Source organism: Sminthopsis crassicaudata, chromosome 3 (assembly GCF_048593235.1).
Source record: "Sminthopsis crassicaudata isolate SCR6 chromosome 3, ASM4859323v1, whole genome shotgun sequence".
Taxonomy (NCBI): Eukaryota; Metazoa; Chordata; class Mammalia; order Dasyuromorphia; family Dasyuridae; genus Sminthopsis; species Sminthopsis crassicaudata.
The window spans coordinates 182,207,794-182,221,496 of NC_133619.1; the positions used below are offsets into that span (position 1 = coordinate 182,207,794).

The 13,703-nt window shown below is 33.4% G+C and overlaps 1 protein-coding gene across 2 annotated transcripts in view; it reads right to left on the bottom strand.

The window, feature by feature from the left end:
- Positions 1-13,703, bottom strand: part of MRPS9 (mitochondrial ribosomal protein S9) — a 77,693-nt gene that overhangs the window by 44,666 nt on the left and 19,324 nt on the right. For both annotated transcript variants that reach the window (XM_074299708.1, XM_074299709.1), the window contains exon 2: positions 5,346-5,525. In XM_074299708.1, coding sequence (XP_074155809.1) covers positions 5,346-5,525 — 180 coding nt within the window. The remainder of the gene's footprint in view (positions 1-5,345; positions 5,526-13,703) is intronic.

Genomic DNA, 13,703 nt, shown 5'->3' on the forward strand with positions numbered 1-13,703 from the left:
TCAATTAGAGAAACTTCATACAGCATATTCACACTTAGGAGAATAAAACATTCTGGTTTCAGAGCAAGGTCTATAATACCAATTAAAAAGTAATTGGTAGACTTCTGCAGTTATATATCAATTTGCTGGCTTTTCCTCTGAAATTCAAAAGTAATGTACAGCTTAACTTTAATTCCCAAATATAAGCATTAATAAATTTCATACTCAAAACAGTCAACATGACTGAAATGTCTTTAAGTACTGTCTCAAATTACTATAGCAATAATTTAAAAGTTCAAAAATCTATGTTTAATAAAGAAAGACAAGTAAGGATACAAAGCCACAATGATATTGGCTAAATCGCTTTCATTTTTTTTTTAAACAGCAGAAATGTAATTTTATATATATGTATCTCAAATACTAGTATGTCCTTAAAACATCTGACTCTCAGTGAGAAAATTAAATTGTGTGGTAGACACAAGAGACCCTGTAGTATATTCTACTTGTTTGTTTTAAATCTTCTCAGAAGACCTGGGTTCAAATTTTACCAGCATTCTGAGGTCAAGCCAGATTGTTCTCCTTGCTATTCATCACATACAATATTTCATCCCCACTTTATATGCCTCTGCACTGACTGCACTGCATGCTTGGAACACACTCCCTCCTTCACTTCACTTAGAATCCCTGGTTTCTTTCAAAACTCAGCTGTATGGCATGCACACAGCTGAAATGTCACCTTCAAGATGAAGGCCACCCCCTCACACATACCTTATTACTTTGTATTTATTTTATATCTACTTATATAAGTACATGTTGCCATTCTATTACACAGAGTTAGCTCCTTGAGGGCAGAAACTTTCATTTTAGTGTTTGTGACTAGTATATAATAGAAACTTAGTAAATACTTGTTGATTAATTTATCCTTACTACTTGTGAAATCAAGGTATGTCCCTTAATTTTCCTAGATCTCAATTTCCTTATCTGTAAAATGAAAAAGTAGACTATACTATATATTTTCTGAGTTCCCTTCCAATTCTAAATCTATGTTCCTTGGAATATGATTCCAAAATATGTGTAAGTTAATACTGAGTACCAGTATGGAACCACAGTTACTTCGTTTAAAAACCACCATTGGTTATAAGGAGATTTGTTTCTTTATAATCCATTCAATGACTACACATGGAAACTGTGACCATCCTTTTATTCAACGCTAAACCAAAAGCAAAGTGAGAATTCTGTGGATCAGATCTCTAAAAATGTTTTTGAAAGGTATACTTAATCATAAGTAATCCTGCCTGATAGTTTATTTTAAATGATAAACTTTCAATTTTTTCATCTTCTATATTTTTGTTTAGTCATGCTTTCTACTAGATATCACATTATTTAGTTAAATAACCTTAGATCATGCTTGGTACTACACAAGTTTACTTATAACAACCTTCAATATTACTATTTGCTGGGATGGCTAATTTTTAGCAAATTTAATTATCTGGAAGACAGTTATGAGGGACAGACAGAAACAAGCATTTATGAAGTGCTTACCAAATGCCATGTTCTGTATTAAGAGTTGACAATACAAATGCCTGCAAAAAGAAAGGCAATCCTTGCCCTCCGGGAACTTTCATTCAAAAGGGAGTTGAGCAATTGGGAAGAGGGAATGGTTTGAGGATGAAGATTTGAAATCCAGAAGTCAGGGACAGGAAGGGGAATGAAGAGAAGCTAGTTTGGATGGACCCTTCCTTTAAATGTTCCATATTTAGTTCACTTATAAACACTTACAACAGTAAGGCTATTTGTACTGCCCTAAAGTTAGTTAACCAAAGGAATCAACATCAAATGAGAAAGATAAAAAGAATAAAAAGAATGTGGTCTGAATTCCCAACCATTCTCAAACAAGTTACTAATGCTGAGAAATAGGAAGAAAATGACAAATCATTTCTAGGGCCTACCACTATTTCCTATAAAAAATGTTTAATAAATGTAAAGCAATTGCCTAAATCAGAAGGCCAACAGGGCCCACAATCATCAACAATAAAGCAACAAAGCAATAAGTTACTTGATTTCCCTGAAGAGTAGAGACCAAAGAAAACCAAAGCAACAGTAGTTCTGAATATTAACTTACTTCAAAACAAAAAGTGGTGAAAAATTATGCACTCTATCACCTGATAAAACAATGAGAAGTGAAGGGAAAAACAAGTCTGATATGTGAGTTCCAATTAGATAAAATGATTTAAGATAATTCAAAGGTGAAACTGAAAGAAGGACAAGATGCAAATAAAAAAGGAAGAGATTTTTTCACTTTTTCTAAATAGATCTTTTTCCCAACTGACACCAGCAGAACCACTGATGACCTATGGATTTTTTAATATGCCATGTGAAGAAGAACATGACACTAAAAGTTGAGGATGACAGCTGCAACAGCTGGCTCAGGTCGATTGCAAAGAGGAAATATGGGCTGGAGGTGATAGAATTATGAAGGCATTGAGAGACTAATATCTAAAAAAGGGAAAGACACTGTTGGAAGAGGAGAGGGGGGGAATCACAAATGGCTTCAACAAGCAATGAAAAGGACATCAGTAACTAGTGATCCATATACCTAATTTCCTATCTCTTTAAAATCATGGGAAATAATCTACATACATACTGAAGAAAAATGAAAATGATAAGAGAATAAGCAGAATTTCACATATAATATTCTTCAGCAGACCAGAACAGTATTTCTTTGAGCATGTAAACAGACATTACACATAGATAGCAAACTAGGTCCAAAATAAAACAGAAGAGAGTAGATGGAATTTCACTTGGTAAATTATACTGTGTTATCAACTATTCCAATCTGCTTCCTGAAACAGAAAAACTTTTCTTTAACTTTGACATTCTTCTGGAGATGATATATATGGCTACGGATAGAACACACATAATATTAAAAAAAAAAAAATCAAAAATTTAGATGGTCTAAAGGACAATGGATAAATGCATGGAAAGCAAAAGAAGGATTAGCAGAAGAAAAACCATAAGCTCAGCATTAAAGATAAAACAGAAAAAAAAAAAAGGTCATTAAGTCCAATTCCCTCACTATACAGATAAGGCTAGAAAGATCTAATTTGCACAAGGTCACATAAGTTAGTAACAAGGAATAAATCTGAACATAAGAATCTTACCAACTATAGTTTGTGTAAAAGAAGTTGTGTAAAGAATAGCATCTGGGAGATGTAGGAATAGAAAAGGTGGCAAAATGGTCATAAAATAAGACCAAGAGATGGGCACCCTAGAACTGGGAGGAGAGAGGGAAAACTGCTAGTGTGTGTATGATGAACTGCTCATAATGGATTCATGGACAGACATAAAGTAGAATCTTATAGGAAGAGAAGATATGGATAGGTCATGAATTCTATCACTGGATAAAGAGTCCACTTTGAAATTATGAATCCGTGAAATACAAACTAAATTATTTCATTGTATAAGCAAAGTACTTCATAACGGGTTTTGCACTGTACTATTTCTTTTTCCCTTGCTTACATAAATTGCCTGTACGATTACAAATGACATTACAGATACTTCAAGAACAAAAGCAATAATCATGGAAAGGTTTTGGTTAGTATTTTATTCATTATTAATAGTAATAATAAGAATAAATACAGTATATACTATAAAATAAAATGGAACACATCAAGGCATAAAATGATTATCTTTCAAAGTATAAAAGAATTTTGAGACAGTATTAGTCAAAATAAAAAACTAAACAGAATTTAAAAAAAAAGCCATTTGGATGGCTTTTAAAACCCTCTTCAAATGTGCTTTTTTTTTTTTTTTTTTTTTAAACCATGAGGTGCAATCTTATTTTTGACTAAAGGTTTGGCTGATGCTTTGTACTTGTTATTCTAACTATGTAACTAAAAAAATAGCTATGAAATCAAAGATGTAACCAATTATGATGTTATCATCTTACTATTATTCATGAAATAGATCACCTAAAACATTTAAAAATTCAAATGAGATTAATGGAGAAAGCATTATTACAATGGAGTATTATATATCTAATTTTAAAAAATAGATCAAAATTTTCTAAGACATTAAGGATATTTTTGGTGGCATTCAACACAGAGGTTAAAAGAGAAATTAGGCATTTTAAGAAAGCTACTTAATGTTTTCTGTACATTACTAAGATATAAGTTAAATAAAACTTAATTAGAATACAAAGCTAACCGAATAAGTAGTTGGTTCAGAATGAACTACTGATTATTTTAAAACAGAATTAACACGGAATTACTGCTACCACCACCCTCCCTCCCAACCCAAAAAAGAACAAAATAAACAAAAGCAGTTCCAACTTAGCTGGATTTCAAATGATACTAAAGTATACCTTTGGTTGAGATTTCTGGACAACGTGAAAATAATTAAAATGTATAAAAAAAGAATCATGTCCTACCAAATACTTTAACACTCTGATGAAGATTAGACTTTGTAATAAGATTCTTATATCTGTTATAAATTATTCATAACATTTAAGAATAAGATTATATGGATGTTAAGAGTTGGCATTTTTATCAGAGCATGGTGAATAGTTTTTAGTTAAATTGAACAATTTCTCCAGTACTTTCAAGTTACTTAGCAATCAAATATTACCAATTATTACTCACAATTCCCTAATTTAACATAATTTTTTTATTAAAACTTTTTATTTTCAAAACATATGCATGGATAATTTTTCAATATTGACTCTTGCAAAACCTTGTGTCCCAAATTCCCCTCCCTTTCCTCCACCCCCACCTTAAGATGGCAAATAATCCAATATGTTAAACATGTTAAAAAAAAATACATATTAAATCCAATATATTAACATAAAATTTTAATAAGTCCTTGCTACAGGAGAACTAGAAGGAAAACTCAAGTCCAATTCTCAATTTTTAATTTTTTTAACAATGCAAGTATATATTAACAAATATTTAACACATCATATTCAGGTTTATTTACAGTAATTCCCACAAATCTGATATTTTCATTATAATTTGATATATCATCTTGTAAGAAAACATAACCTAACTATTAACAAAAAAATTTACTCATATTGTAATCACCTAAACACTTGTAGAGGCCTCATGATTTTGAACCAAGGAGATTATCTATTATTAATTAAAACTGAAAGTTACAAATAAGACACAAATACCAATCTTATACTGTGATGTCTGTCTGACCTTACATAGCAGTAAATGTATTATATTTATTCAATGATTTAATTCCTACCTGAGAAATATAAATTATATTTTTATCTAGACAATTCAATTAAAATTTAGAAAGATTGAGTTCATTTGCTTTCAATATCCAACTTTATATTGTTATTTCTCCAAAAGAGCAACTGTACTTACATCAATATCCTCTTGGGTAAAAGTTTCTGGATCTTCTCCCATCATGTTGGCTAAATGTCTCTTTCCTATGTTGAATTCTTCAATCTGCTTTTTAATAAAAGCCACTGTATATTCTCCACGTTCTGAAGTTGCAACATTTTTCTTCTGTGTAGTGTTGGTGGTATGTATTACCCTTAATGCCTGACCAAAATTTAAAAAAGAAAGAAAATTTTATTTTGTTCTTGCAATAGTCATTTCTAAACAAAAGAGGCTGTAAGCATACATCATCCCTAAATAAAAAAGCTATCAAAGTGGAAGGGAGATTTGCTTATAATGAGACTAAGGTAAAAGAACTTATTAACAAATTTGCTGAGGCTCCTTAGCAATGTTAAAGGCATACTTTTACTTATAATATCTTGGAAAATCTAACATTTCAAATTAAGACATGGAGCTTATTTCCTACTGGAAGCTGCATTTAAAACATAGCCTTTAATTATGATCATCAAATATAAACAAAATACAAAACTATTTAGTAAAGAAATAATTGGAAATACATATACAGACACAAAATGTTAAGTTGAAATTATAAAACAAAGTCAATATATAAACAAGCATTCATTAAGTACTTATATTACAGCAAAGAAGTAAAATGTATGCAGGGGAATAAAGTATAAAAAAGTGAAGAGAGGAAGACAGTATGCAGAAGGTGGCCTGGGTAGAGGCTGTTGTACCATCTGACAACCATATAAGACAGTCCCATAAGAGCCACTGGTGAATAATTCTCCTTTACTAATCATTAGTCCTTGGTATGGACAACTGGAAGCTGGGCACCTTGAAGAGACTATTCTGAGGCCAGAACAAACCAAACTGGTTACTGGCAATTTTGTAATTAATAATATTAATGTAGTTAATAATTTTCACCTAGTTAAAAGAGTGATAAACCAATTGATTCTATCATCATGGCTCTGCCAGATGGGATTCAATGCCATTTCTTCAGGTGACTATCTTCAACATCCAATTAATTTGGAAACTCAACAAAAATGGAGAAAACGTGGAATCCAAGCAGGACAACAATGAGACTGAGTCACTAGAAAACACCAAGGAAGGACATTCCTGACTCCAGTAGGATGTCAGATGTCAAGATCTACTCCAGAAAGAGAAAAAAAAATATGTTGTTATGAATGGCCTTATGGTGCCTAGAAGATTAGGCTTGGGACAAAAGATGAAGCATCCACTTCATTGCTCTCAACCAGGCTACATGCCACCTAATATGGTGTGTGTGCATGTGTGTGTGTGTGTGTGTGTTATCTACAGGTTACCACAGGTAGCATGTAGCCTGGGATGTACACACTGATAACGAGGTTGATGTAGGCATTGCCAGAGCTGGCTCAGTGTTTGTAAAGTTTCAAAGGAAAGTGTGGGAAAGAAGAGGTATTATATTAGACTGATTACCAAAGTAAAGGTCTACAGAATCATCTTTGGTAATCTCATTTTTGTATGCCTGTGAAACATGAACAGTATACCAGTCTCATGGCAAGAAACTGAATCACTTCCATTTGAATTGTCTTAAGAAGATTCTGAAGCTGATCTGGCAGGATAAGATACCAAACACTAAGGTCCTTTTCCAAACTAAACTGCCAAGCATTCAAACTACTGCAGAGAACACAACTCTGCTGAGCTGGATATATTGTTCAAATGTTAAATGTATGCTTGCCAAAAAGACTGTTTTATGGAGAACTCAACATAAGACAAGTGCTCACAAGGTAGTCAGAAAAAAACAATACAAGGACACTCAAGATCCATCTTAAGAACTTTAGAATTGATTGTATGATATGGGAGACATTGGAACAGGACCAGTCAGCATGGCATGCGTTCATCAGACAAGGAGCTGTGCTCTATGAGCAAAAAGAATTGAATTAGCTCAGAAGAAATGTGAGAAGTGCAAAGTTTTGAAAATCCACCCCAAATGTTCACAAGGACTTTTCTGGGTCCAACCTTTGACAGAGTAAGCTTGTGTTGGTCTGATCAACTAGTCAGACACACTATCTTGACTTTAACATAGTGATGTTATTTTGATCCTTTTTGAGAATGAAGGATACCAACCAATCAACCAGCCTATATCTATATCTATTTTCTCCCCATGAGAATGGTTCTTTTTTCAACATACTTGCCCCAAATCACATACTCATCTGTATCATCAAGGACAAGAATTCCTTTTATCTAAAGGTTATAGCCACGGTTCTTCTCTAGAGGATGGAGAGCCACGCAGGATTAGTCCTAGGCAAGGTAGTAAGAAACACAGGCCATTGTAGGCTGAAAAGGAAGGGTTGTCTTCACCTAAGAAACACTAGAATTCACTTATCTTGTTCTCATAGGGAGGGGTAAGGTCCATCCTGCTAAAGATGGGTATCCAATTTAGTTTTGCTGAAAAGTCACTAGATAGATGTGGAGCTGAAATAATCCTGAAAGATTCTGAGGCAAAGCTGAGAGAATATGGGGATAGTCTGTAGCTACTAGGATGTTGGAACCTTACTGAGTTCAACCAAGTTCTACTCACAGAAAAGACCGCCATTGTGCCTATGTCAGTCATTGTAGGATCTAGTCCAACTACTCATATAGAATGATATGTTCTCTAGTCAGGATATAAAGTTCTAGATGACAAAGGTTTTTATTGACAGGTACTATGAGGACTAGACATGGTTTGAGGCATAGAATCTGATTGGTCTGAAGGAAATATTATCCATTAGTAAAAAGGGCACATGGGTTTTTCAATACCATAAGGTCAGTCTCTCTTTTACTCTAGGGCAGTCCTTTATACAGGCTCTCCTGCTTAGCTTCTCCACTGAAACCAAGACTCCGGAAGGTCTTTAAAAAGCATTAACTAAGCCCCAGGAAAGGAGACAAGACTTTGAAAGAGATAATAAAGGATTTGGACTTTAACTCCTGGGTATTCTTGTGGTGATTAATCTGCTGAAAAGAAGGCTGCCCGAAGACCTCCAGAAAACCATCAAGAACACTACAATCCTACAAGACAGACATTTTCAATAATTTCTACAGCTTTCTCAGCCAGTCTACCTAACAGGTGTGTGTGTGTGTGTGTGTGTGTGTGTGTGAGTGTGTGTGTGTGTGTGTGTGTGTGTGTGTGTGTGTCTGTCTGTCTGTCTATATCTATATAGGCAAGGCAATCAGTCACACAGCTAGTATTGCTTGAGTAGGATAATTGTCCACAGTAACTTTGTCCATATTAATCAAAGAATTAAGCAGACAGTAGAGGGCCTACTATTGCTGTCCTGAGTATAGATCATACTGGACTGGAACTGAAGTGCCCAGATGAGAGAAAATACAGGACAGCCAAAATAATGAAAATTTAAGAGCATTTGTTGCTAGCTAGTGACTGAACCCCACCAGAACAGGGGAGTCAGTATCAAGCGATTTCAGAGACACATATTTATATATAGAAAGAGACCTAAAAGTTCCCTAATACATTTGTCATCCTAAAGGAATTTCATCCTAGACAGGAGGCAAAAATTATCACACAGTATTTCTTTATTTATCAAGTTGTCAAGGTCTTAGGTTTTTCAGGGCAACACATCTGGGGATATGAAAATACCATCTACATTAGGGTGTGAAGATCTAGTAACAAACTTCTAACTATAGAGTTTCAAGATTATGTTTCTCACGGTCTAGAGGGGTATCCTTCCACTTCAGAATGACTGCTCAGGAAATTCTTATATGTTGGAGCATTCTAGTGCACTTTGGAGAAACTCTGAGCCTAAGACATTGGAGTATGGATGCCAGAACAGCATATCATCTCTGATTTTTCCTGTTCCTAACACTTCAAAATGAGTCCTACAAAAATGAATTATGGATCTACTTGTATGAGGTCTATTCCAAGAACCACATCATCAATATCATCTCCAGTGAACAGCCAAACAAGTTGTGTTATATGATTGTGACGAAATACTCTTGTGCTATAATAAATGGTGAGCAGGATGGTTTTAGAAAAACCTGGAAAGACTTATATGAGCAGATGCAAAGTGAGAGCCAAAAGAATATAGTATGTAGTAACAGCAATACAGTATGAGAACTGTTTCTCAACTATTCTCAGCATACAATGATCTGAACCAGATCTTATGAAAAATGCTACCCACCTGCAATGAAAGAAGTGATAGAGTCTGAAAGCAAATTGAAGCATATTAAAAAACTTTTTTTTTTTTCTTGGAGGGGATGGATATAGTGTTTTCTTTCACAAAGTGATCAATATGGAAATTGCAGTTTTGCAGACTACACATGTATAATCAATATCAATTGCTTGCTTTCTCAAGGAGTGGGAAAGGGAGAAAGAATATGGAATTTAAAAAATTTTACTGTTAAAAATTGTTTTTATATGTAATTGGAAAACTTAAAATTTCCCCAAAACCCCATCCAAAAACAAAAACAAAGAAATCCAACCCTTAAATCCACCACTCTCAGAGTCTAACTCAAAAACCTAGAAAGCCTAAGGAAGTACATATATAAGGCAGAGGTTTTCTGGCTGCTTGGTGAGGTTGAGCTCCTCAACTACAGCAAATACCTATATATAAGGCTTCACATATACATGATATATAAGATCATACATCTGTGACTTATGTTCGCATGGAGTAGGACAAGTTTACCACCTGGATCCAGCTTGCCAAGTGCCCAAACATATAGCACCTGGATTAATGACATAACCACCAGAAGCTATGGAAACTTTTCTGGAAGAGGAATCCTTTGCTGAAGGCAGAAGTTTCTGCTTTCCCTACAGTCTAGAGCTGGGGAAAGAGAAAGGTGGGTCTAGAGCTATGAAAGGAACTTCTTACCAGGCAGGTAACTGGGACACTCCCAAGCACTTTTACTTTTATAAGCCTCTGCCCAAGGCTTGGGATGTGATTCTGCTTAGGATTCTGACAATACTATTATCTAACTTCTCTGAATGAAGAAACATTTCCCTCCTTTCTTCCTGGCCCATCAAAAGTTTAGGGCTTAATTTATTTACTTCCTGGGGTGTGCTTCTCAAGGAGGAGACTCTGAGGGGGACCAAGATGAGGAAGAAGAAACTCAGACTTAGGCTATGAGCCATGACCCTCTTGAGAGGGGAAAGAAGAGGACAGAAATCTACCTTATTTATTCAATGTCCCTGAGTATATATACATTCCACCAAAGGACAGACTGTTGGGAAAGCTAAAGCAGCAATGAGTTTTCCTTACCCATGAAAACCATATTTTGCTAATCTTTGCAGGAGCTATAGCCAACTTAAGAGGCTACTATTTTGGGCTGAGGGAAGAAGGATACTTAGCTCATTATTTAGGAACTGATTATAGGCAAATGTATACAAGACACCTATTACATGCATTTGGTTGTAATTCCTGTGTTAGACTGGATAAACTGACAACTGATTTAAAAAAAAGAGAGAGAAAAATCTAAAGAAAATATAGCAAAGGTAAAAGTATAAAATGTTAACTATGCAAGAGAATATAACAAGAAACATCAAAACTTATTAGCAATTATAATTGGTATTGCCTTTTAAAAGTCAAATGTACTGATCTTCCTTTGTGTCAATAATCAATGAAAGAATCAATATGGTATAACAAATGATTTCTGAATCAAGAAGACCTGAATTCTGCAAGTCTTGTTTTTGACATGCTGATTATGCGGCATTGGGCAGTTCTCTTGGTAAGTAAGACTAGAGACTGCAGAGGTGTCAACTTTTTTTGGTAGAGAAAGTTCCTTACCAGAAGCTCTTTAAACAACTCACATATATACTTTTTCTTTTCTTTTTTTTTTTTTTTGCTGAGGTAATTGGGGTTAAGTAATTTGTCTACGGTCACACAGCCAGGAGGTGTTAAGTGTTCTGAGGACAAATTTGAACTCGGGTCCTCTTGACTTCAGGTCTGGTGCTCTATTCACTACACCAACTAGTTGCCCCCACATATGTACTTAAAAAAAAAAAAAAAAAAAGTATGACAAATAAATAACAGAAGGCTGTGGGGATGTGCCATGATTCATCAACTTTTCTCTAATTGTTTATGGCTTGTCCTCTTTCTTTCTTCCTTCCTTCCATTTTTTATTCTATGACAGGTTGGAACTTCATATTTTGTGCTTATGAATTTAAATATTATCTATAGTTCTCCTATAGATGGGCAAATGTAGTTGTTGATAGAAGCTCTTAAAAAATAAGAAAAATGCTCTCTTATTTATCAACTGTTTCCTCACACAAAAAACTGAATTTTAGTTCTACCTCCACAATTTACTAGAAATAAAAGCAATATTTATTACCATAAATAAAAAGAATAGATTCAGTTTAGCTTGAGAATGAACAGGTTCCATATTCATTTAAAAGGATAAGGGATTTGTTCAACTAAATATAAAAATGATTTTTTTAAAATTACCAATTAGATTAAACTTGCTGGTTTTCACAATAAGAGCTTTCACATCATTTAAAAATACCAGTAATTATATTACACTGGCTGCTACTGATCTCTTTGTGCTATGGTATTGAAAATTTCCCCCCAAGGCACTAATACTTCACCTTTGACAAAGTGATTACAGAACCAGAAAAAATGTGTTCAGATGACATTCAGTTGTCATTCAATAATCTGTACAATGAGAACATATCCTTTTTCTTATATTTTTGTTTTTTATTAATAATTTAAATTGATTTAAACTCATCTATCATTAAAGCTAAGCAGAGAGAAAAAAAGCTAGAAGACTAACAATGAACTAGTCACCAATATTAAAAAGAAATATATTTTCATATTCACTGGTGATTTGGAGAATTACTGGTGATAGTTTGCAATTCTTCTTTTTCAAAATTGAATGTTCGTATCTTTTAACTTTTTACCTTCCTAGGGGCTTTAGTGAGTTGTAGGAATGGCTTTGGTTATTTATTTCATTTAATTCTCTCTGTATTAAATGTCTTAAATTAGATGTCAAAAGACATATTACATAGAAATTTTCTCCTAAATGCTTGCCTTTTTCTTTCTAGTCGCATTAATTTTGTCCATGCAAAAGATTTTTCCATTTCAGTGAACTAACTATTTGGACATTATTTTCTAATCCTATCTCTGAATAAAACATTGTTTCTAACAAAGTGGATCACTAAACACAAAACAAAACAAAACTTTGAAAAATATAACTTCAGTATCAAAAGGCAAGTATAATTCCATGGACTTCTAAAATATAAAAATAAAGGTATAAGTACTGTGTCTTAATGGAATATAAATTTCTTCTGCTCAAGAAAGCCCAACAATACAGTTCTTTTAAAACATTTTGTAACATTTTGGCTTTCACAAACAATATATTTAACTTTTAAAATTCTTCACAGTGGTTTCAAAGACATTACTACTATACTAACCAAAGGAAGTTCTGTTGGAAGTAGTCCTAAGTTGAAAGAATAGACTACAGTTCCTAAGGAAAAAAAGAACTGCTTTAAATAATGAGTAATTTTCATCTTAAAGCTATATCCAAGTATAAAAACTAACCACCAAAGTTTCACAAAAGGAAATTATTGAAAAGTTTTGACACTTTTAATATTCAATTTTACACATATTAAATCATCTAATTTTTTGGGAAAATGTACTTTGGATTTCTTTTAATAAAGACAGCTGTACATAATTGTTTAAATGCATGACACATTGAACATAATATTTATTAAAAACATCACACTGTCAAAAAGTTATTAAATATATTTGTACCATGCTAAGAATATTAGAGAAAAAATATTCATATGAAGATAATATTGAAGGTCTCTTTAACTCAATCTAAACTAAGCATTTTCACAATGATTTTTGAAATAACTGGACTTTTAGTTGGTATTGAAAGAATTGTCTTTTTTTTTTTTTTTTTTTTACTAGAAAGATCCCCTCCCCACAGGCACAATGCTGTTGTTTCTAGTAATAACTGAAAATACACGATTTGAGAGACAATTCTTCAAGCTTTTCATTCTTATAGAATAGTATGGATACGACTAGACAGATTTAGATTTTTTTCCCCCTTTTTTGCAAAGATAATCAGTGGCTTAGACAGCTATAATTTCAATCAAACAATCTGCCAAAGAAATAGAAGCTTCAATGACAGAGCAGTTGTGTCCCAATTTTGGCCAAATGCCAATTTTATACACTACTTTATTTGTCCTGAGGCACTATTAAGTAAGCCTCTTTTTAGTTTAATTATACTACTGACTGAACTCAGATGAAGCAATGCACAAATAATTAAAATGGTTTGTTTTTAACAAAATTTGTTTTAGAAGTCTAAGACTAAGGAAAAGGAATCAGGGATAGTAGAGAATATAAGAAGAGGAAAATGTAAATTTAACTCAGATTCTGGGGAGAGTGATCACTATAGCCTATTTGAGATTAA